Raw genomic sequence first — 26,055 nt, forward strand, 5'->3', positions numbered from 1 at the left:
GGAAAATTGGTGAGTTTAAAACGAGACCAAAGTCATTGGTGTATTTTTTAAATACGTACATTAAGTATGTTTCAAGGTAAGTGTTGAAAAGATATGTTGTTAGATATCTTTTATAAAAATAATAAAACATCTATCTGACTCTGGCACTGTGCTTTAAATTGATTCAAGATTTCCATCCATCCATTGCAGGTGTACTGAACTCTATTCCTGCTATTTTGGGGCGAGAGGCGGGGAACACATTGAACTAGTAGACAGCATATTGCAGGGTACACAAACATTTATTCGCACTCAAATTCACACCTATGGGCAATTTAAACTCTTCAATCAACAGACCATGCATGTTTTTGGGATCTGGGAGGAAACTGGAGTACCTGGAGAAAACCCACACAGGCACAGGGTGAACATGCAAACTCCACACAGATGGGGCCAGGATTTGAACCCTGGTCCTCCAAACTGAGAGGCACACCTGCTAACAAGTCGTATACTCTGCCATCCTACTAAAGATTTACACTATTACACTAAATATGACTAGTTCTACAACTATCCATCCATCCATTCATTCATTCATTCATTTTCTTAGCCGCTTATCCTCACGAGGGTCGCGGGAGTGCTGGAGCCTATTCCAGCTGTCAACGGGCAGGAGACAGGGTACACCCTGAACTGGAAGTGGTCTGTTTTTGGGATGGTTGAGGAAACCAGAGTGCCTGGAGAAAACCCACGCAGGCACGGCCGAGAACATGCAAACTCCACACAGGCGGGTCTGGGATTGAACCCGGGACCTCAGAACTGTGAGGCCCACGCTTTCTAGCTGAGACACCATGCTTCCCTAGTTCTACAACTAAATAGTCACATTTTACGTGAACCATAAACCTATGGTATTTGCTAGGTTGGTCACAGTGTGTGTGTGTTGAGTGGGGGGGCAATAGATAAGGTAAATCACATTAAGTATGTACAGTGATGCTTTTTATGAACGTGTATCTGCCCGTCAAGTTGCTGTTCTACACGTATGATTCAAATTTGTCAAGATAAACAGCTTTTACATTTTGAAACAAGTCACGAGACAAAACTGCCACAAGTTTATTTCTTGTTTCAAGACTAGAATTAAGTGTAACAAATTGCTTGGGCTAAGTATAATTGGAGAGAAAAAAAAAATCAGCAGTTAACTCTTTCTCGTTCAAGTTTACAGTTAAATCTAATTTTGATTTTTGATTTTCTTCTAAACAAATCAAATTGTTATTAAGTCATTATTTTTCTCTATTTAAACAGACAATAAGGAAAATTGATAGATAGATGGATGGAAGTATATAAAATATTGATCCAAAAATGATCTCATATATTTACACAGTAATGTATGAAATTATGCATCTTTTGTGGATCGCTGGTCCTTCACCTGCCATTGCTGATTTGAGGTGGCGAGTGTCTGGAGTGATCTGACGGTTCCGATCGTCTGTCTGGAGAGCGGGAGCGGTTGCTACGAAGTCTGTCATGCGATCGATTAGAATGGTCGGATGCCAGAGAATGGATATCTGAAATGTCTGATCACACACACACACACACACACACACACACACACACACACACACACACACACACACACACACACACACACGCAGATGCCCGTGTTAAATACTGGCAGCCAGAGAACAGTTAGCAGTTACCGCTTAACACCGATCTCACCGTCTCTGTCGGAGGCGTTGCCTGAAGGAATGCTGTCGTCGAGGTCAGGGATGTTCAGCAAGGTCGCTCGGTCATCCCTCTGAACAACCATTTTTAGCTTGCCTTTTGACCTTTCTATCAGCTTCTTGGCATCAATCAATGAGAGGTTCTCAGTAACTGTGCCATTGATCTACGAGAAGCAGAGGGCAGATTGTTACCTACAACTTCAAAATGTTTTCCTCCCAGTCAGATATTTTTAAAATCATAGTATACGTTTGTAATTTTAGTACCAAGCATGGTCCTGACTGGATGCAGATCAACAGCAACATTGGCCATCCTTATCACAGTGAAATCATACTGAAGGGTATTGAGTAGCAACTCAAAAAATTAATTGGGATCAAAAGCCGCTAAGATCCAATAAAAACTGTATCACCGTTATTTCTTGGTTTTGATTGACACTGCCAGAGAAGGAGTGGTGTAAAACTGCTTCCCACTGAGAAGGGTTACTGACATTCTGGAAATGCACCAGCTGCATCTGTAAGTGCTGTTATGCAACATTTGACAGCACAAAACTGCAGCAAAAAAATAAAAACAAAACAAAAAAACCCAAAGTGGTTGCTACATTTCAAATCTGCTACATTACCACTCCTTAACTCCACTTTCAACCATGCCAAAAAGAACATCACACGATCCAATCAGTTGTTTCACACTTTTTTTTTTATCGTTCTCCACCAGAAACCCCTCACCTTCAGTACAACGTCCCCCTCCTGGATGTTTCCATCCCTGGCTGCTAAACTCTCGGGGGAGATGTCCTTGACGAAGATGTGGCTGGCCAGGCGCAGGCCATATTCTGCTTGTGAATGACAACAAAAAAAGACAAGGTTAGCACAGAGTTGACAAAAACCGCATGGCACAGACCACACTCAGATGCGGCTCCCTCCAGGATTAACAGTGAAGGTTAATTCCTCTTTTAATTTTCTTAACTCAGATTTATTTGCGTAACTTGAGATTCTGCTGTGGCTGGCCAGTTTTGCCTTACCTGGAAGTTAACCTAAACTGACTAGGGAGATTTTAAATCTGATCCTCAGGAAAATAAATTTAGAGGTAATTTTTCTGTATTACCATCCATCCATCCATTTTCTTAGCAACTTATCCCCACATGGGTCTTGGGAGTGCTGGAGCCTATCTCAGCTGTCAACAAGCAGGAGGCGAGGTACACTCTGAACTGGTTGCCAGGCAATCGCAGGGCACATAGAGACAAACAGCCACACTCACAATCACACCCAGGGGCAATTTAGAGTGTCCACTTAATGTTGCATGTTTTTGGGATGCGGGAGGAAACCGGAGTGCCCGGAGAAAAGCCACGCAGTTACGGGGAGAACATGCAAACTCCACACAGGCGAGTCTGGGATTGAGCCCGGGACCTCAGAACTGTGCTAATCCACCGTGCCGCTTCCCATATTACAAATCGGACTAATTGTCTTACGCTCTTCTATCTCCGACTTTGTGAGCCTCACCTTCATTTTTGCGCGACTTGACCAGTGTGACTTTGGCAGGGCGCGGAGGCAGATTGTGTGAGCGGCGATCTGAGCGTGGCGAGAGACTTCTCTCCCGCGAGCCACTTCGTTCACGTTCCCTCTCCCTTCGGCCGCAGCTGCGACCGCTGCGCCTACCCATGGCTCCACCCATGCCGCTGTACGCGCCACTGCGTCCGCTGCGCGTCTCATATATCTCTTCATCGTAGCTGTCCTCCTCCTCGTCATGCTCTGACATCGTTTCCCGCTCCCCGAGACGACCCATGGGGACATGCACCTTTCTCTTACGTCGGATTGTCTGCATAAAGGAAACGAGATATTAGAAAGTATCAGTTAGAGAGGGATGAATCAACTTCACTGATCAAACTCAGCTCCCATTTTCAATATCTGAATTACTGACAATAAAATAATATTCTTCAATATTAAATAACACAATTTAACTCACAATTTTGGCAATTTTTCCACTTTTACGAAGCTGCTGAACTGCATAGGCGTGTTCCACATTATCCATGGAGACAGCATTGACCATGACCACTCTGTCATTTTCCCTGTAGGCGGGCACAAGGAGAGGAGACATGCTGGAGGTGTTCTGGAGCAAGATGGGAAATGTAATAATAATCAGACTGTGCTGCCAAAAATAGTTGAAGAACTTACTGCAGTAGGCCTTCTGCCGGGCCGCCTTTTAGCACATCTGAAATAACAATGGAGGTCTCACCGCTCTGAAAATGAGGGTTATCTCTGCCTCCTGATATGGCTATGCCGAAGCCAAACCCTGGTGCCTGTATTTAGAAATACATGACAATGAACATTTCATTATTTCAATCTCGTTTATTATTATGGCTGACAGGGAAATCCAACTTTCACGCTTTTATACATTTTAATGCACACCACAGGAACAAACAAACTAAATAAAAATGTCATTGATGACATGAAATACTGTATACCCGTAAGTTGAGTCTGGGGGTGTTCATGATCAGGGCTTTACTGGTGCACAGTTGGCAAGAAGCAGACCAGCCTCTCACAAACCGCTGGTTCCAAATTCAAAACGGTAACACTAGTTACAAAGCCCAAGTCATTATGAATGAGCTACTGCCGTCCAACATGGAATAAATTCAAATAATTGATATCAGGTGACTATCATGCTCTTACATTTTCAGGTAGTCTTTAATTAAGTTAGCAAACCTTTCAAAACTGAATACAGTGTCACACAAGGGATATATCTGGATTTCCATTTACAAAAATAAAGAGAAAAATGCGAGTGTGAAACTAATTGGACCAAGACCAGTTTTTCAAAGAAAAGAGTTTCATTGCAAAGAGTCTTTGAATACTTACCCTGTGCAATGTTACAGTGTGCTGTTCCCAAATGACAGTCTCCTCCATTGCTGCACTCTAAAAGACACGCAAAGAAGACAGTGAACTCCTGTGTCCTCCTGTGACTTTTTCAAGGAGTCACAAGCACACAGACGGAACATCAGGACAATGCATTGGTCCACCTCAGAGTACGTAATATTCAGAAATTACATGTGTGTGGACGGTGGATGTGTGAAATGAATCTAGCTGCGCTCATTCACCATGTTCAAAAGAGCCCATGACGATAGCAAGAGCGATAGCTATCTACACCTCCCCCTCCAAAAAATGAATCTGAGCTACACGCCTCACAAAAATGTCCTATTTTTGAGTTCAAAACTGCAAATTTCGCCAAACGGAAACTGATTTGCATGTAAGGTCCATCTGAGCAGTGCCGTAGCAGCACCCACGCAAATAAGTCAGAAACTGTAGCTGTACTCATTCAAGGGAGAAAATAGACCTCATTTTCTGTAGTTATTTCTCACTGAATAGGAAATATACTGTACAGTTAGCCATGAAAACACAAAAATGATATAAATTGAGTAAAAGCCTCACAAAATTCAGGGAAAACTAATTTAAAGTACTTTGCTTTTCTTTCACCATCCCTCCTGTTCTCCCTATGACGCACACCCTCCCCTTTGAAGGCATGCAGTTTGGCATTTTCCTCCTGCAGAGCTTGTTGCTCCGGTAACACGGGGACCGCTGTGTTTTTTAAGTGGCCCGACATTTGCAGTGCTGGTTGGGAAAACACTGTTGGATATATAAACAAACAAAATGCCTAGCCATCTTATAAACAAAAGAAACAAACAGGGAGAGAGGATGCAAACAAACATTTAAGTTGCATTATACAGTTCCTTTGAAGGTTACATTAGCTGGTGCAGGTGGGTTCAAATGCAATTACGAATCAAAAACAAAAAAACACTGGTCTGGTGTGTACTGTGGTAATGTGTATAATTTTAAGAAAGTCAAAGGTTATCTCTTTAGATCTTCAGACATGTTTTCTACAACTGAATTAAGCATTGCAGGTCTGGATTTATACACTGGTAGGTATTAACATATCTATTTAAAACATAATTATAGGAGTGAGCTGGGGATAGTCAAGATAGTAGTTAGTGTTTTGCTGTGGAAAGGAATGCAGGGTTGTGTGCATTCTGCTACTCAACTACTCTTCATACAGCAATTGATAAATGCTGTACGGTGAAGACTAACTGCGAACCACAATAAGCTCAGAATGCCACCAGTAGAAATGGACCTTTCCGACCTGTCAATCACTCGTGCAATCAGATTGCTGCATGGTCTTAACACGCCCCTCTCACCATAGTGTCCCACAAGCAATGCTGGTTGTCAATAGCGTGGGCTTGGAAAAGTTAATGTTACGAAGAAAATAGTCCTCAGATGCGCTTGGGGAACGTGCAATTCTGATGAAAGGTATCCTGCTAGGTTACAAGGGGCCCGGTTGATACATTTTCCAAAGCCTAAAATACAGTTGATGAAGTGTCAACGATGGATTAAGGCTTGCGCAGGACCGCACGTACAACTAAATGTGAACATTCCACTATTTTATCCTGTTGGATTTCAATATGAAGTTTGTGAGGCGTCACACATTTTTGCATCGATCGCCAACATTTCACTGTAACTCTTGACAGTGCGTCCTGGTCCGTTCAAAAATCATAATTTTGTGTACATATCCTTGCCTGAAATAGTTGAGACCTCTCTGTAGAACTCTCTTGGACATGTCTGACGCATTTGGCAAAAAACATACTGCATTATCTATTATCTGGAATACACGTTAAAGAGAATCGACTTCAAACCTGTTCTGTTCAGTCGCCATTTTGGAAGCTTGTGGGAGCTTAAGATCGCCAGTCAGAATGGTCCATTACGTATGGGAGGCAGCAATGAATATCAGTAGCCAGTTTGCCCAGAAAAAATGTTTCTCTAGTGTTTTTTAATTCTCTCTTTTATGATTGGTACGACCACATACATATATATATATATATATATATATATATATATATATATATATCGATACCCTACATACAGATGGCAAATTTCATCATTTAATCATAACAGTCTCACCATTTCAGACCTGTGGATAATGATATTGGCACCAAGGCAAAAAGAAAACAAGACCCTTGTCATTTTAAACTATTTAGTTTCCACCCAGAACATGTCAATTGTAATCATTAAAAAAAAAAAAACTTTAATGATAATCCAAGCAATACCATTGCTTTCGAGAAAACAGCTCCTTTACAGTTAGGTAGTACCATCAGCTGATGTGTTTTTAGTCTGCTTGAGCACAAACAACTCGTGCCAACACAAGCTTCATGCCACAAGGCCGAGCCAATGCTGGCAGCTCGATGAAGATGCTCGGGCCATGCCTGGGGGATTATAGACAAGCAACTAGGGAATAGGCACAACGCAGATGGACCATCACACAGATGGAACCCACTATTGAGGGTAGGGCTGGGAGATATACAGTAGCCTTAAAATTAAATGCCAGAATTCCCACTGCCCAATAAATTTAATTTCACCATTTCCCCCCTTGAATAAAAACAAGAAGCAATTGACAATGACATTCGTCAATCCTAAGTGAAATTGCCCCTTCAAACAAAACCTTTAATACATTTTAATAAAATTGAAATTTAAACAAAAATTTCCTTTAGTATTAATGTAACAACTGTCACTGAAAATACCGATTTAAAAAAAAAAAGGGCTGCTCCCAAACAAGCTAAACCTTTGTCCCTGAAAAAAAAAAAAAAAAAAAGAAAATTATAGCAAATAGCCAATCGCCCTCAAGGTACATGCCATTCACATCACATTAGATCACATGCCTTGTACTGACTGACTGTATTGCTTAGTCTTAATAATGGAGCTGTACAAGAATCAGTGGTGACTCAAACTGGGATTCGAGTAGTCATGAAAATTTCTGTGTATCCCTCCAAAAAGACGATACTTGCAGAAAGGAGGCACTCTGACAGCCAAGCCTGAGGAACTGCATGGAGGCTCGTTTTGGTTTGAACAGTCTTTATATAGCAGTGGACTGTTTGTTGATTATTCTCTGACACTCCAAACCAACAAATTCCAGAACACTGACGAAATGGTTGCTGTTTAGTAAAATAGCTCCCGTTTGCTGCCATGTCCTCAGTGTAAGCAGTGAGCGTGAGCAGGCTACAAATGCAAAACAGCTTTTGAGGAAAAAAAGTAAAAGACACCAAGAGGGGAATGTCAATGCAGCAACAATAGAGGGAAAAGGTTTAGGTACCATTGTACAGTATTCCATTATGACTAAAACTAATGATAAAAGTCTCTCTAATTAGCCAATTGCTCAGAAATTGCCATAATGCAATGCATGCACAGACAGGCACGGAAGCACAAACACTGTACAGAGATCAGAAAAAAGATCTACATTTCTTCTTCATTAATAGTTCCGTCTATGTTATATACCTAAAAAGCCTTGAAGGGTGAGGCTTCATTGTCTATCTACTTTTTAAAAAAAAATTTAAATAATATTTAAAAAAAAAAAGGTCTTGGCAATAGAAAAACTCTATTGAGGCAGAATGCTGCACTGAGCAGCAGAATACAGTAGAAGCACAACATCTATTGTATTCTGCTGCCAGCCAACTGTAAGGGGGACATATCAAGAACCATTCACACCAAAGGGCAATCTAGAGTCTTCAACCTACCACGCATGTTTTGGGGATGTAGGAAAAAACACACAGGCGGTGGTGGCATTTGAACCCCAGTGCTCAGAACCATGAGGCAGATGTGCTAACCAGTCATTTATTATGCCACCCTACACAAGAGTACACAACATTCCTAGAAAAACAGAATATCCCATAACTGGTGAGGTTTTTGATTTAGCAGAGCTGCACAGATTAAACTTCAAAAAGCTTATTATGTACTTACCTTTACATTATTTACAACTCATTCCATGTTACTTTTTTATGAAAAGCACAAGTCTACTTTTAACCAGTAGAGGAAAATACCTTTTTGGGCCACCACAATGAGGTTCAAGTTTATGCAAAAATGGGTGTCCAAATATTCAGCGAAACATGAAAGAGAAGCATTTGCTAAAGATGGTCAGATTAACAACTGATACACCAGGTCTGCAAAGAATGTGATGCGTCAACAAAACTGTGAATAAGCATTGTTAAACACCAACAACAGAGGAACTTATTTTAGTTCATGTCACGTATGCTAGAAGTTACGAGAAAAAGAATTTCCTGTTTAACGACAGTTTGTTCGGCAACAGCAATGTATGACACCAATCACAGCAACAAACCCACACCTTACTTCCGTCTCCCTGCTAAGAGACAACATTAATTATGAACTCAGATGATGCTTTATAGAAGCTGCATCGCAATTCTCCTCTGCTTCACGTACAGAGGCCAGAGACATGCTCTCCGAACATCCTTCTTCAAACTGGATCCCTCCCTCCAACTCACGCTCATGGGATTGTAGCAAATCCCCTCGGGCTTGGCAGCGACCTGTGTGGGATCTGCAGTTCCACTCTTAGCAAGGGACTACTCTGCTAGTGAAAATCCATCCGCAGTGTAAACTGCTGTATTGGAATTAACTCTTGAATTGCTATGTTGGTCCGAGCATGGTTTTCTCTCAGCCACCCACATTCTTTTGCTCCCTTCTTCCATTAGTGTGTTGGATTTCATAAAGAGATTAGTTTAACCATTGTGACATCACAAAAAGAACTCCCTTGAATCGACACTTCAAAACAAAATGCGAGACATTCATCTGCAGCCAGAACAAAATTAAAAAAAGTTAATTTAACAGTGGAAGTTTGATGAGTTGCTTTTTATTTATAGGGAACTAACCAGTTCCTCGTAAAAGCGACTAACAGTAAATGTCTCAACACCAAACTATCCATCAATTTTCCGTATCGCTTATCCTGACTAGGCTCAAGAGTGAATTGGAGCCTCACTCAGCTGACTTTGGGCATTCCATTGCAATTAAAGCTTAAAAACATAAAAGCAGAATTCCCTCCCCCCTTCACTACTTACAGGAAAAAAAAAACAGCTCACAATATGTTGGAAAGTTTTATTGATTTATAATGCAGCTGGTGCTCCGGGTCAGATTGAAAAGACAGGTGTCACAGCGAATGAATGACCTGAAGGGACTTAACATTACACCGCTGCTGTATCGGGCATTCACAATGCAATGTTTCACTCTGCATAACATGACCCCAGCGCTCCACTTGAGGACAAACCACTGAGTTAACCTCAGACTACAGAAGCAATTTAGCAGCTATTATAGACCAGCTGATATGGACCGACATACATAAAAACCCCAATTACAATCTAGTTGGAACGTTGTGCAAAACAGCAACAGAACGCACTCCTGTTTTACAAATCATTTTCAGCCTAGTATATTCAATTGAATACACTACAAAGACAAGATATTTAATGCTCAAAAACAAACTTTGCAAATCGCTTGTTTTGAATTTGACGCACCCCCACAAAAAAAAGAAAAAGATGAGTATGTTTACCACTGTGTTACATTAATACTAACTGATTGCTTTGTTGGGCTAATTTTTTTCTTCCACTTCCACTCTAAGATGCTGGAGTATTATTCATTCATCTCCCGTACTACTTATCCTCACTAAGGTCATGGGGGTCCTGGAGCCTATCCTGGCTATCCTCGGGTGGGAGGTGGGGTACAATCTGAACTGGTCGTTAGCCAATCGCAGGTTCCATAAAAGCTCAATTCCTTTGTATTTGTTGCAGCGCATGTGTCAAATTCAAGGACCGGTCAGATCCGACCCACCACGTGATTTTATGTGGGTCGTGATTTTATGTAGCAAATCATCTGCCAACTTCCGTGATTCTCGTGAAAATCTGTATAAAAATTTTTAAATGTCCTATATCATAAATAATTATGAAAGATTAGCATTTTTGTGTTACCAAAAATGAACATCGGTGGAAAATCCCAGAAATACAGATGAGCTACAAAGTTTTATGGATGGATGAAACCGACCTCATCCAAAGTTATGGAAAAGCCAAAATATGGTGAAAGAAAGGATCTGCTTATGATCTAAAAGACACAAGCTCATGTGTGAAGCATGGTGTCATGGCCAAGCCCAAGCTTGCGTGACTGCTTCTTGCGTCTTTATTGATGATGCAACTCATGATGGCAGTGGGAGAATTAATTCTCAAGTCTACAAAACCATTTTGTCTGCCAGTTACAGAAAAATGCATCCAAACTAATTGGGAGAAGCTTCATCATGCAACAAGACAATAACCCCACGCACACCGCCAACACAAAAAGGACTCCATTAGGGGCGAAGTAGAAAGTCTTAAAATGGCCAAGTTAATCACCAGACCTTAACCCAATAGAGCATGTATTTTACCTCATGAAGAGGAGACTGAAGGGAGAAACCCCCAGTAACCAACAAGGCCGGGTAAGGCATTTCAAATAACGAATACAACAGTCTATTGAACTCAATGGGTCACAGGCTTAATGCAATTTATTGCAAGTAAGGGATAACCCACTGAATATTAAATGTTATTCAGTTTAAGCTAATTTAATAATGTCTGTTCCAATAATTTTACTCACTTGAAAAGTGGGTGGCTTCAAACAAAACATGCTCTCTCCTGAGGATTTTAACAAATCTAGATGTAGGTGGAAATAAAAGATGGAATCCTGAACTTTTGTCTCATAATAATTTGATCTGAAACACAAATGTCTTCACTATACAACAAAAACAAAAGAAAGTGACTGCGCCATTCTAATACTTTTGGAGAGACGGTAATTAGACTTCATCAAACGTATAGGTGTTTGTAATATTCAACGCCACCTATGTTGCTAAATAAGCTGGAAGAAGAAAACACTACATGAACAGAAGCATGTGATACCCACATGTAACCTAGTTCAACAGTAATTTAGGGTATTTGCTATTATCCACTAATATCTACTACTGTCCACTTAAGTCACTAACAGCAGTTCAGGGAGATGGTAATGGAAATCCCCTACAATTGGCTGGCAATCAGGTCCATCCAGCCACTTGCCAGAAAACTGCTGGGATAGGCTCCAGATCGCCTGTGACCCTCAGTGAGGATAAGCGGAACAGAAAATTGATGGTGATAGAAAACCACACAAGAAACGATGCAAATCCAGTTATGTCCTCAAACAACAAAAAGACCAGGTCAGAATAGGGAAATAAAGGCTTTGGTCACAGACATTAGCACTGCTCACAGACCCTGACTAGTGCTAGCTAGAAGCTACAGCGTGGGCCAACCATATCATATCAATATACATGGAAACCAAAGAAAACATTACTGCCGTCTAATCCAACCATCCATTTTCTACACCACTTACTGGAGCCTATTCTGGCTAACTGGGGAGAAAAGGTGGGGTAAACCCAGAACTGGTTAACAGCAAATTGCAGGGGACATATAAACAACTATTCCCACTCACATTCATACCTATGGACAATTTAGAGCCTTATATTAATCTATCACACGTTTTTTGGGATGGGGAGGCTCCATGGCCCAGTGATTAGAGCATTCGTTGGATAAACCAGGCGTCGTGAGTTCATATCTCTCTCGGGCCTCTACTCCCCAAGAGTCAGGAAGTGCATCCAATATAAAAACTTTGCCAAACAAATATGAGCGTTCATTTGAGATGTCACGCTGTGGCGACCCCTAACGGGACACGCCGAAAGAGACTTACTTACACGTTTTTGGGATGAGGGAGGAAATCGTAGTACCCAGAGAAAACCCATGCAGAACATGCGCACTCCACGCAAACTAGGCTGGATCTGAATCCAGGACCTCAGAACTGTGAGGCAGATGTGCTAACCAGTCATCCATTGTTCCACCTTTTGTCAACATTTCATAGCATTCCTCTCTTTTTCTCTAACACACTTCTTTTTCTTTCGGCTTGTGCTGTTAGGGGACACCCAAAGTTGGATGTTTTGGAGACAAGGTGAGAGAGAGAAGACTTCGATGGTTTGGACATGTTCAGAGGCGAGAGAGAGTGATTATATTGGTAGAAGGGTGCTGAGGATGGAGCTGCCAGGCAAAAGCGCGAGAGGAAGACCAAAGAAAAGGTTGATGGATGTTGTGAGGGAGGACATGAGGACAGTGGGTGTTCGAGAGGAGGATGCTCTAACACACTTAACGGACAAAAAAATAAATAAATAAAAAAAAAAATAAATAAAAATCCTGCTGGTACTCATAAAGCTAGCTCTCATCGTAAGAAAAGAACAAAGCAGGTGCAAATCGCCTCCATCACTTCCTTGAAAAGGCGCACGCCGACTCACTGTTGCTACAGTGCAGTATGCAGCAATGATTCAAGTATTTTAATTCCCAAAATCACTTGGTTCATCACAACCACTTTAAAATAGTACACCCTCAATGAAAATGGAAAATAGGGCTAACCCTTTTTTCTCCTATCAAATATCTATGTTAGGATTCTCATTTTGAACATGTATATTGCAATTCTGTCAATGTTTGATATTTTAATCTCAATCTGTCTAGCAACTCTTTTCGTTGATCAACGGCCTAATAGTAACCTGTGTTTCACATAATATAGCTGTGGGAGCATCAAGTTTTTCATCATCTGGAAATAGGACTGAGGTCAAGGTGGAGAAGAGTAGCCAGTCAATTTTGTCACAAAACCCATAGATGGCAAACATTGGCAAAGATAGGATTGCTCTTGCCTGAGTGTTGGTGTGGTAAAGAAAGTATTTATCCTTTTAAGGGTAGAGGGAAAGAGACTGTTAACCATCTTTCAAAAAGTACTATTATGATGGGCATATATATGATACAAGCAGTTAATATTTCTTACTTATATTAACTTAGCACTAATGAATAAGTAAGATCAAACCATTTGTCATTAAAACACTGTCAGGAATTGGGAAAATCACATTCATCATGCTTGACAGGCAACAGGGCATCCCACCAGTGAGAGGGAAATTAAATTTACATCCCACAAAGCGCAGACAATGATTTCATGATTTAACAATGACAGAAAAGCACTGTTGTTCACCATGGGGCACGCGAGTCTTATGTGTTTCCTGAAGTTCATTAAAAGAACTGTGCTATTTTTAGATTTAGCTAAACATTATGGATCAGGCGCCTATGGCTGGGATGTAAGAACATCTACCACATTGGAGGGATTTAGGTGACTGGACTTATTTTTGTATCAAGCAGTGGAAATACCAAAACATATTTAAGACATTTTAATGACTTGCAAAGCCAGCTAGAAAACATTTTCTTTTAAGTTTGGCATATGTAACCGTTTGATCAACAAATTTACCAGATTAACATTTTAACAGCACTCAACACAAATACAAACAACTACAACCTGATGCAGCCAGTATTTTTTTTTCTTGAAAATATTTAAAACATCACCCAACCCACAGCTGGAGCTACTGATCCTGACCAGAGGTACAGGGGGGGGATATCAACTCCAGCACTCAATCAAGCCCAGTGGAAGTTATCAGCAGACCACACCGAGGCCAGAAAGGAAGGAATGTGCTGATAAACAGAGCTGATGACCTGCATCCCATCTTGTCTCTGTCACAGTATGTGGGATGAGGAAAACAGTGCCAGCGAAAACCACTGATAATGAAAGCTTGATTGTGCGTCACAGAGGAGGTTGGTGTTGATAGCTGAGCAATAAGATTTCCAGAGATCGCTTGATAACCAACCCCTCGTGTTTTAACTGAGGATTTCTAAGCCAAGTTGAGTCACAGGAAAACTTCTGTATTACCTTAACCACAAGTGTAATGTACTGTGGAATCTCAAAAGTCAAACAACCCAGTCCCATCCCGGAGCCAGTCCTTTGATGTTGGCCAAATTTAGCTCCCATGAGATTCACCCGATGTGCTAACATCTTGTGTTACGTCAGACCATCTTTTGGAAGGGTACAAGAATCCAGTGAAAAAACTAAACTGCTTCCAGGATTAATTCTGCAATGTACGCAGAGTTTTTGGCCTTGGGAGATTTCTGGAACTCGACATTCTGCAAGATGACAGTTGAACCTTGCGATTTTTGAGGCTACTCTTGGCACTTTGTTTTATTCGTGTTGTAGCCGACTTTTGCAGTGCTGAGCTTGTGCTACAGTGTGCTCCATCCGAGCGTCTGCTAATGACCGCTATCACTGATTGCCTTTGTGATATGAAAAATGCAAAAACAGCCCTTTGTTTATTTTTGAGGATCGATCTTCTGGTATCAGAGGCCTCGACATTTCACTTCATTCCTTCCCCACGCCAGCGACACATCCCCAGCCCTTGTAATAACCATCATGTCACAGCACACTTGCCACTGCTTTGTTGGTTTTGTGTGTATTTTTGGTTGGAAATGTAACTCCATGTGTGGCAAAACTCGAGTTGGATTACGCTACGGAAAAACTACCAGACGCAAACTAATGCTGCGGCGCCTGAGCCATGCAGAGCGCTCCATTATCTCCTTTGTCGGCAATTACACAGTTTGAAAGTTGTGTAAGTTTCCAACTAAAGTATTTAGTTGTAATTTTATCTATCGCATGTTTTGGAAGCAGCTACATCTTTACTAAAATCAAGTTTGGCTCGTTGTTAAGAAGCATTTTGTACCACATTTTGTATTTTGCTATGAAAAATATATATGAATAATTATATATTCATAAACATGTAACTACTGACCATGCAAAAGCTTTTAAATTTTACAATTCACACCCAACGAATTTTTAATGCAGGTCATTCAAGAAAATTATCCACTTCAAATCCCGTGCTAACTGATTACATATTTTAGGATACAATTTGGCTACAGTCACATTGCAGTGCATGATGCGCAATTAGTTTGTTTTTATAATATTAAGATACATTTCACTTTGGAAAAAAAAAAAAGAAGACCTGCAGTTTCAACATAGCTATGGTCGCTATATCTTGCTAGATGCCTCGCTTGCACACATTAAATTATTTCCAAGTTAAGAATTTAATTAAAACCGTTATCTGCAGTTTGTATGCTCTTCCCAAGCCATGGGCTGTTTCCGGATGTTCTGGTTTACTTGTAGAATCCAAAAGGGGTCTGTAGGTGTAAGGAGAAAAAGTTGTCTCTGTCTTCAAAATGGCGCCGCAACTGTTTCATTGGGGGATGGACAATTTGCATTTTGCTTTGTCCACTAAATTATAGGGATCGACCATTTAAGAAGTTAGTCACATTCCATTGAATAAGCTTTTATAGCAGCAGCAATTAAACTCACGTATGGAAGTAAATTAGTGCCACCAAGATTTGAATTTGAAATGCCACAGAAAACAGGATTTGAATTTGAAATGCCACAGATAACAGGATTTGAATTTGAAATGCCACAGATAACAGGATTTGAATTTGAAATGTAAAGTGATCACATTTTCAATAGTTGCTACAATTCGCTGTCTGAAATTCAACTTGCTACAATTCGCTGCCTGAAATTCAGTCGGCTACAATTCCCTGTTCGAAATTCAACCGGCTACATTTCGCTGTCTAAAATTCACCGCCTGTGCCACCAGGCACGGTTACTTCAGGTCAGAACCAAACACCCAGCTAATCGCAGTTACGCTTTCTTAGTCACGTGACGTCGCATACTAAGAAAGCGTAACTGGATTGGCTGGCTATTTGGTTCGGACCTGAAGTAACACTGCCTGGTGACACAGACGGTGAATTTCAGACAGTAAATTGTAGCCGGTTGAATTTCAGACAGTGAACTGTAGCAACGATTGCCAATGTGATCACTTCACATTTCAAATTCAAATCCAGTTTTCTGTAGCATTTCAAATTCAAATCCTGGTGGCACTAATTTACTTCCATACTCACGGCCTGGGATAAATGCAAACATGAAAATGTTTTACTTCAGGCTCTAGTAGATTCATGCTTCATAAATGTACATAGATACCAAGGAATCATGTGTTCAGTAGTAACACTGGGGCACAACATTTTTACTGAACACATTCGACAGCATATTAGTTTCCTTTAAAATGTACACTCAGTGAGTGCTGTTGAATGATTTGACTAGAGTGTTCCCTCACAATAATGCGCTTCATTGTTCGCACCCCGACTGTATTGCAGCTTTTTAAGCTATCGTTTTTCATGGTTCTTTTCGGGTAAACACCGAATCATCGCATATTTGGGGTTTGGCATGTTACAGTTTTTGTGCTCAGATCGAAGCAATAAAAATAAAACTATGTTGCCATCTTGATGCCAATGAACTATGCTTATGTAAGTTCAGGTGCTATGTTTACATAAAAGCAGTACTTTGCTTTAATCTAGCTTTTGCTCCAGGTGCTTTGTTTACATAAAAGCAGTACAGTGTACTTTGTTTCAATCTAGCTTTACCTACAAACTACTATTATTAATTTCTATAATTATTGGGGGGGGGGTACAATCTAGACATCACTGTGCTCTACTGGAAGGGATAGACTCTAAGAAAAAGAGGCAGACATGGCCCCAAACTGTGATCCTCTGGTACTACTTTGGAGAGAGCAAAACATTCATCTATTGAGGGTGGGTCAGGAACCTGATAAAAACAGGTTCACTGTAGTTCAGTTACTTTCAATAAACTAAGCACAGTTTCAATAAAGAGCAAAGGTCATTGAGATACATTTATTATTAATAATATTTACGTAATAGGTAACACTGATTGAAGAAGTTGATTTGCAATAATCACAAATTTGGACCGACTTCCAAAGGGTAAACATGTAATGACGGTCATCATTTATGAAATACATCATTGTGAGTTGATAACAGGTAATATTTACTCAGGTAACACTGACTGAAGACGTTATTAAGCAGAAATTACAAGTCTGGACCGACTTTCAGAAGGGCAAACCTGTAATGATGATTTCCAATATTCAACAGGTTGACTGACGGCTGCTGTCCTTTGGCTGGACTGCAGTCCCGTTCAGAAGACAACATGACAACGTGGGATGCTTTGAACACCAAGCGTCAGCAAACCCTGACGATGCAACCACACCGTTCCGACAGTTTGGCAGCTGCCCGAACAAGTAACGGAACGGCCAGAGATGAGCGTGCCATCATTCGAGTGCGGCTAACGGGTAATGTTAGCAAAGTGCTACCTAGCTATGGCCAAAGACCCTCGTGAGCGGTCCTGTACGACCACCAAAATAACGCAAGCACCCGCTCGACCTTCGCCTCCGCTTGCGAGCGTCATTATATTTGTGACTAGCCGTTTCAACTTCTCATCCTCTCTTCGCATCACTTAGTACACTTCCTAAACGCTTGGCCCCCTCTTCTTTACGTTGATCATATCAAGCCCCTTTTGCTGGCCGACATTTTGTGGTAGCGGCTAGGCTAGCTACTCCTCGCTAACGGTCACCTGAGCGCTCCGCCGGATGACAGCTTGGCGGAATGACATTTTATGGCACAATAAAACAGTATCAGACGATACGTGCTCATAGAAGCCGCTGCCATGTAGTTCTTGAACTATGCGGATTGACTGGCTAACCCGCTTAGCATAGCGCGTAAATGCAGTTTTACTCGCACTTTGGTCGCTAAATTACCTCCACTTGCACCGTTTTCGCTCGCTTGTACCCGCTGTGGTGGGAGGCATATTTATTCTATATTCGCCTGCTGGTAGGAACCCCCCCATTCTCAAAAAAAACAAAAACAAACGAAAAAAAAAAAACCAACGGATAAATCCAGAAACATTCACCTTGGCAAAGACAACGGTCCGTGTGGCGTGCTTCTACACCCCCAAACAACACCGAAAAGGGAAGATCCTCCTGGCGTGGCTCCAGAGCAGCAGCAGCCGCCGCACTGCAATGGCAGGCAGGCAGGCAGTGGATGATGCCTTCCTCCCTTCCTTCCTTCCCACCCCCTCTGCTCGTACACTTCGGCTGCCTTGCTTGCCGCGGTGACAGTGACAGGTTCGCCTGGAACAAACCATTCGGGCTAGTCCAGCGGGGGGCGTGAGTGATGCAAGCCGGGATGCAGGGGAGGCTGTCCACGACAGCTGCAGTACACAACAGCAGGAGCATCAAGAGTAACACTTTGCTATGACAACGTCTGGTTTTTCGTTTAAAAAGACCACTATGTGTGCTGCAATGGATGCTGTGGTGAAAAACTATTGGCCCTTAAAAGCTTATATTTTTGCATAGTTTCCCCACTTTCATGTTTAAGATCATCAAACAAATGCCATGCATCTATTTTCTTAGCCGCTTATCCTCACAAGGGTCGCCGGGAGTGCTGGAGCCTATCCCAGCTGTCAATGGGCAGGAGGCGGGGTACTCCCTGAACTGGATCAGAAAAATCTAACCTGTGAACTTAAAACGCTGTTTTTCGATCGTGATTTAATTTATTTCCTCACATGGAGAAAACAGAACAGCAGTGAAGCTTCCCTGGAGTGGCCGGCCTACAAAGATCACTGCAAGGGAAAGGCCATGACTCATCAAGGTAGCCACAAAGGAACTCAGGACAACTTTTAAATAACTTCAGGCCTCCCTTGCGCCAGTATTCATGACATAATAAGGCAGAGATGAGGCAAAAATGGCATCCGTGGCAGAGTTCTGAGGCGAAACAAAGTGCCCACCAAAAAGACGAAGTTTACTCTTCCTGTTGCAAAACAACATCTGAATAATTCCTGAGAGTTTGGGGAGAATATAATAAGGACTGACAAGATGAATGTTGAGTCTTTTGGATGGTGTGTGATTCGTTCCATCTGGCATAAATGTAACAGCATTTGAGAAAAAAAATATCATAATAGTTGGGCTGCTTTTCTCAAACTGGACCCGATCTTAATTTTATCATGTAAAATTGTGCCGCATCTGCCATGTGCATCATTACCAAGATAAACACCAATAGTATACAGTCAAGCATCGACATCTGATGATTTCTTATATTTTGGATGTACATAAACACTGAATGAAATCTATCTCAGCAAATGAAGCTCACTACTTGAAAAAATGGCTCAAATTAAATATTTTTTTTCATGTCTTTCCTGTGCAGATGACTTTAGAAGTAATTAAAAACTGCATAAATCAACTTTAAATACAGAAGAGGATTGATCTACAATTCACCCTACTGTTGCGGCGCTTAATACAGCTTCCCGTGTCGTGTACAGATTTAATCAATACGCAGTGAAATGTAAATTGTGCACTGCACCAAACCTTCCTCTTTAATCTGTGTTGCGCGTACTGGAGTGGTACTGTATCCCCTTCTCCGCAACACCCCTATTGTACCTTTATCACAATTGGAGATTGTCACCCCGACCTCTGGCATTAATGAGGGGGAGAGAGATAGCGGCTGAATCTAATGCCGGGGGAGCAAAGAGGTCCTGCAATGTTGCTGACATAAGGAGACTCCATTGGAGGATAACAAGGAGCGGAGGGTGGGGGTATCTCGGAGGGATGAATGCGGGTTGGCCAAGGTCATTACAATTGGATAAACAAAGGCAGTCTTATTAATATCCTGTAGCGAAACAACAAAGGATCGACACGAAGATGTAATGTGCAGGCTACGACAAAATTCATGTCTTTTGGCCTGCGCCCTTAAGTAGTTTTAATAGGCACACATTGGGCCACTAAGCACGATAGTGTTACTGTGCTTGCAAGACCATTGGCTCAAAGTGATCATCTGTTATCATGCAGTATGGCTGAAGTATTGGAGCAGAAAGGCCCTCTGGAAATGCATGAAAGCAAACTTTTAAGAGTCTGTACAGCTTTGACGTGAGCTTAACGCCGCTTTATCTTCCACTGTTGAAGCCCTTGAAATACCCTCTGCTAAAGCCACAGCAGTGTTTGCCTCACTGGCTCTGACAGCACAGAGGGAGTTTCACATGCCGTGCAACACAACAATGGTAGCCTCGCTCCTCATCGCTGTTCAGATCTCAACCCCATCTTGTTGGTTCGAAAATTCTCGGCTTTTTGAAAGCGCTGCCCCAGTTTGGGAATGCGTCACCTCACAGCTGCAAAGGTCAAGAAAACGGCACCGCTAAGCAAATATTGGTGTGGCTACCTATGAGCTTTAATGGGTGCAGCGATCAGATAACGTGGCTGTTCTTAAACGTAGCACTGCAGTAGGGTGAAATAAATGCATTTGTCCATTTTTAGCAGAGTAGTAAAGACGAAAGCTAATACAAGGCTTTGTAGTCCCGTATATCAACGGAACCCCATAAAGGTGTGCTCTGGCCTGAGTTCAGTTGTGTTGTTCTCTAACTTCTCTGTTCTCCTTGCTCAGTATTTGACCTTTTGGATGAAAATCACCCCGCTGGCTTGACACACAGCCTGGAACCTCAGAAGAGAAAATTCCTTCCTCAAGCCTTCATAATGCATCTCACGCTGAGAAAGAGACAAGAGTCCAAGATCTAGGAAGCATAAGCTACCTTGTAAAGTCAGCAGTAAAAAAAGCACTTATCAAAGGCGGCCTCTGTGGGTAGGAAGATGAACCGTGCCCTTGGTGTTGAGGACGAACAGCTGTAAAAATGCAGCAGAAACACACCGCAGTTTGCTGGCATTCTCATCGTTTCGAAGTCATTCTAATATTGTGTTTTAAAGCCTTTCAGCATCCTACACAAGAACAAAAAAAAACCTACAGTTTTCAACAACATTTAGATTAGACTGCTGGCTGCTACACAATTAATATCCTTCTGAATTATCTCATTATTATGACACAATGAGTGTTGTGTTGTTGACTAAATTTACGACACCCTTCGGTTATTCTGTTATATTTTACTGTATTGCATACAACTGTATCATTAATTACTAGGCTGCAGTACAGTTGGAGTTGTTCACTTTGTCTCAAGGTACCATGTACATCAAGGGTGCTCAATGCGTCGATGGCGATCGCTTGGTCAATGGCGGGGACGGCGTGCCAAAAAAAAAAAAAAAACCTCAGCCAACGTTCCCTCTAATCTGCACGCATGCGCAATTTTGCACCGCTGATACAGTCTCTTTGCATATATTCTGCGTTGCGTTCAAAAAAAAAAAAAAATCCAACGCAAATTGAAAGTATAACATACAGCTATTCAGTTTGTGGCATTTTGCAATGTGATTCAATGAGTGAGGGATGACTGGTTGTTACATCCAATGGCACAATTCACATACATACTATAATAAATGAGAAGAGAAAGCCACCGCTTTCTTTAGGCAGCACACGAAACTTTCTCTAACAATGACCGCTGCTTCGCCACACTCTATTTTCCTAGTTTACGTTACCCCATGCTCTTAAAGACGTACACTCATAATTACAAATGTTACAGTACTTACACAGCCCATCAATGTGTTTTATAATGACAGCGTCCACCACCGCTGCTTTAGTTAGCAACACAGTCTGGGCAACCTAGAGCAAAGACGAGCTAGATACGCTGCTTATGTTTACTTTCTATATTCAATTTTCGAAGTTAAAAAAAGAAATACCGTTGTTTTAAGATGCAATGACTGTCGGAGTATGTGAATATTAGAAGAAAAAGTGGTTAAACTGGACGAGACTTTCTCTTTTCCAAGTGGGAGAGGTCTGGTCTGAAGCCAAAGTAGAAAGTGCAGGAGGAGATGGTGTGTAATTTTAAAATTCCACCTTGGCACAGCCTGATCCAGGATGAAAACACAGACAATACAGTGCACAAAAAGCTAAATAAATATTAAATTAAATATAGGAGGCAGTACAACATTAACCTTAAAACAGTTTGAGAGCATCATCATCAACCTCCCCCCTCCCCTGTCGTTGGTACCTCACGAGACGTTGGCTGCTTGAAAAGTAGATCTTAAGGTAATAAAGTCTGGGCACCCCTGATGTACATTCTACATGAGCAACACTGGCTTACTCAACGCCAAGGTAACTGCGTTATTTCCATTGTTAAAATATCTTTTTCTGCATTATTTCTAGGGCCAAAAGTTATACATTTATATTCCCAAAATGGAGCAGCTTTACCTTTGACGGCACCATTCAACTGATAAGTTACTAACTCCTAAACAAACAACAAAGCACTTTTTCTGGAAGAGTAAATGATAAGTGGCTCTCTTTGAGTCACATATAGTATTGTGCAATATGAAAATGCCTATACAGGTTAATCTCAATCGATTAGAATATAATAAAAAAAAAGTAGTGATTTCAGTAATCAATTTAAAATGTTTTTTGAATTTATTAACAACATCAGACAATACCCTTCGGAAGGCCAATTCCAACCTTTATTAGAAAACATTTGAATATTACATAATAAGCACACATTTATTAAAATGCTGAATTTTGCATTTTCAAAGCAATATTAATAATTAAAATTAATCCATCCATTTTCTTTACTCTACTCTACTCTGAACTCCTCCCGTATGACTGAGCTTCTTACCCTATCTCTAAGGGAGAGCCTGGACACCACGCCGAGGAAACTCATTTCGACCGCTTGTATCAGACAGCAACAGAATCGGTGACAGAGGGCAGCCTTGGTGGGGTCCAACCCTCACCAGAAATGAATCCCACTTACTGCCGGCAATGCGAACCAAACTCGGACACCGGTCGTACAGGGACTGAACAGCCCGTATGAAGGGGTTCGGTACCCCATAAAGCACCCCCCATAGGACTCCCCTAGTCCACACATGGAGACTGGTTGGGCGAAATCTCATGTACCAACGAGGACCCTGCCGAGGGTGTCGAGCTAGTCCACTGTTCCACGGCTAGGACGAAAACCGTATTGCTTCTCCTGAATCTGAGATTCGACTTCGCGAAGGACCCTCCTCTCCAGGACCCCTGAATAGACCTTACCAGGGAGGTTGACGAGTGTGATCCCCCTCCAGTTGGAGCACATCCTCTGCCCCCTTCTTAAAAAGGGGGACCACCACTATGGTCTGGCAATCCAGAGACACTATGGCAGATGTTCACACAATGTTGCAGACGTGTGTCAACCACAACATCCGAAGCTTTTAGGAATTCTGGGGCGGATTTCATTTCACCCTGGGGCATTGCCACAAGGAGCTTTTAATAATAATAATAATTATTATTATTTATAATAATAATAGTAAGCAGACAGGCATGCTCAGTTACTGTTGCACCCTCTGGTGTTTGGTTTTATCGTTATGTAATTAGGAATTTTGATTTTACAACTGTCTTTGCACCGGTTACAAGAGAAACTGAGGAAGTAAGGATTCAATACATTATTGAGTTACGAAATGTGGTTCACAATTGATCTTACTAAATAATGGTTGGTAAATGTCAAGTAAAACTAACACTATAAAAAAAAAACTAAATGACAAAGCATAAATCCAGATTTACTGACTCATGGATTTCAAAGCTAAATCCAGAAGCAATGCTCTTGGAGAACACACACAATTTCAGTATTTTCTGAGATGAGACCCATAATCTCATTCCCCCCCCCACCAACCCCTCCGCTTCTCGGAAAGCAACAGCTGAGAGCTCAGACTTATCAGGTGACTCTGGATAACCTCACATTGCCAGCCTGAGGATCATGTGACACCAGGCTCTGCTGTGAGTGCAGACAGCCCAAATAAATCTCCGGGGATCCAACCGCAGCCTCATCATGTACAGTAGCAAAGAAGCAATCACGCAAAGTATGTTGATCCTCACTAAGCTAATAAAGATGAACAATTCCAATCAGTTAATGTCAATGCATTTGTGGCGGCGAGGTCTTCAGAAAGTTGTTTGGGTTGGGAACACGTCAACCGACACGCCACTGAGCGCCGCGTTCAACGCCACGCTCAATTCCTTGGGGTAATAACAGAACTGGGATTGAAGTGGCAGGAATAAATCGTGACGGAAGGTTAATTACATACTGTAACTACAATTACTCTGAGACCCCCCGTCAAATAAAACTAAGGAAGACCCAACGGGAATACTAAACGATACTGTTTTTAAACAGCGCTGTAATGGCTCTAACCTCGATTTGCTTCTGTGATGTTAACGACTGCTTAAATCGTCAATAAAGTGGCTTGGATTTGGTTATTTATTCTTATTTTCACAGAAAACGGCTCACTTTGGTGAGAAAGCGGGATCAGCAGTATTGTGGCAGGCGGGGGTGAGTCATAAGAATGGTAAAGTAGAAAAAAGACAAATATACAGCAGAAAGAAGGAACAATGAGTGGGCAAAAAAATAACTCTTACTAAATTATTTATTAATCCAAAATCCAACCCATGCAATATTCCTGCCAGGAATCTATCACAGAAATTCATCTTTCTTGACACTTTACACTCATATTGTTGAAAATAAATTACAACCTGCTTGGCACTAACATGCCTTTATAAGGTCATGTGAAATGTAATACTGTAACCCAAATGCTTAAAAAGAACCTCCTTTTCTTTATGACGCCCCCTGTGTCCTATGTGGACATCTTTGTGCACTCTTGCGCATCCAGCAAGTAAAACTCTGCCCTCTGCAGGACTTCATCTGATATCTAAGCTGTGCTTGGGGCCTGCCCGTGTCAAGCCCTGCAAGAGAAAATGTATATGACGATAGAGCGGTGGGAAAACAAGCATGAAACATAGTAAAGGGGATCGGCGCGATTTCAACACGGCGCACAAATGAAGGCTGTGTGAACCGATGCAGGGAGACTGAGCATGGAGTCTGGCTTCCTTATCCGCAGGTCTGCCGGGATGGAAGCTCCTGACTACAAACAGCATATGGTCGCCTCCCTGGGCATCAACACACATGCACACATGTCCAGCGACACGCTGCATGATGCACGCACACAGTAGCAACAAAACCAGACGTGCTTGAAAATGCACAGTGTGAACAGACCTCCACACACACGCACATGCACACACAGACACTTTTCTTTCATTCACTGAGATGAAGATGTAAGAGATCTAACAAAAAAACCAAAAAAAAACTGCTCATCTGTTAGAGTCATCTGAAGCAGAAATTGTGCTCCATTGTGACATAGTAAAGCTGACATTTGTTTGAGAATAGATTTGGATCTATTAAAAAAAAAATACACATAAAAAATGTGAAACTTGACATTTCCATTGGCTATCGTTTATTTTTGTGACCTGGTTTTCCTAAAATTTTCAAAACTAATCTACAGATCTGTCCTGTGATTGGCTAGTAACCAGCTCAGGGTGTACCGTGCCTCTCGCCCGAAGACAGCTTGGATAGCCTCCAGTATGCCTGCGACCCCAATGAGGATAAGCAGTATGGAAAATGAATCAACAACATGCATCCTTATACTCATTACCTTCTTTGTTGGCTGGGCTGATTGGTTTCATGTATGGTTTCTGGCCAAATAAATTGCTGGTAGGTTTGTTATTTTTCTTTTGTGTAGTAGTTGACAAAGTAAAACACAAAAAGAGTATACAGAAATAGCTTTTATTTTATTATTTTTTTTTTAATCTGATGGGTTTCTCCAAAGGAGAGTATTGCATATCATATTTTTAAGATCTAGCATTCCGACTATTGCGCTTGCCTATATGATTTAATTTAATAGATTGGTAGCCAAGCAACATGTTTTTGCTTGTGAATTCTTTATGTGACTACAGTGAAGAGTTCATGTCGTGATAATCAGTCAAAACACATACAGGGTAATCTACAGAACGTCCATCACTGTGAGCATCAAGTGCGGTGATTGATGAGGTTATTTTAGGACAATCAT

At 41.5% G+C, this 26,055-nt stretch overlaps 1 protein-coding gene across 18 annotated transcripts in view; it reads right to left on the minus strand.

Annotated features, from left to right (window-relative positions):
- Positions 1 to 26,055, minus strand: part of tjp1b (tight junction protein 1b) — a 91,347-nt gene that overhangs the window by 20,091 nt on the left and 45,201 nt on the right. For 8 of the 18 annotated variants that reach the window (XM_061823911.1, XM_061823912.1, XM_061823920.1 and 5 more), the window contains 7 exons: positions 4,524 to 4,580; positions 3,846 to 3,970; positions 3,637 to 3,739; positions 3,174 to 3,489; positions 2,403 to 2,509; positions 1,678 to 1,846; positions 1,391 to 1,535 (listed from right to left, as the gene is read on the minus strand). In XM_061823911.1, coding sequence (XP_061679895.1) covers positions 1,391 to 1,535; positions 1,678 to 1,846; positions 2,403 to 2,509; positions 3,174 to 3,489; positions 3,637 to 3,739; positions 3,846 to 3,970; positions 4,524 to 4,580 — 1,022 coding nt within the window. The other 10 variants (XM_061823913.1, XM_061823927.1, XM_061823929.1 and 7 more) reach the window with 6 other exon arrangements.

The sequence above is a fragment of the Syngnathoides biaculeatus genome, chromosome 6 (genome assembly GCF_019802595.1).
Source record: "Syngnathoides biaculeatus isolate LvHL_M chromosome 6, ASM1980259v1, whole genome shotgun sequence".
NCBI classification, from domain to species: Eukaryota; Metazoa; Chordata; class Actinopteri; order Syngnathiformes; family Syngnathidae; genus Syngnathoides; species Syngnathoides biaculeatus.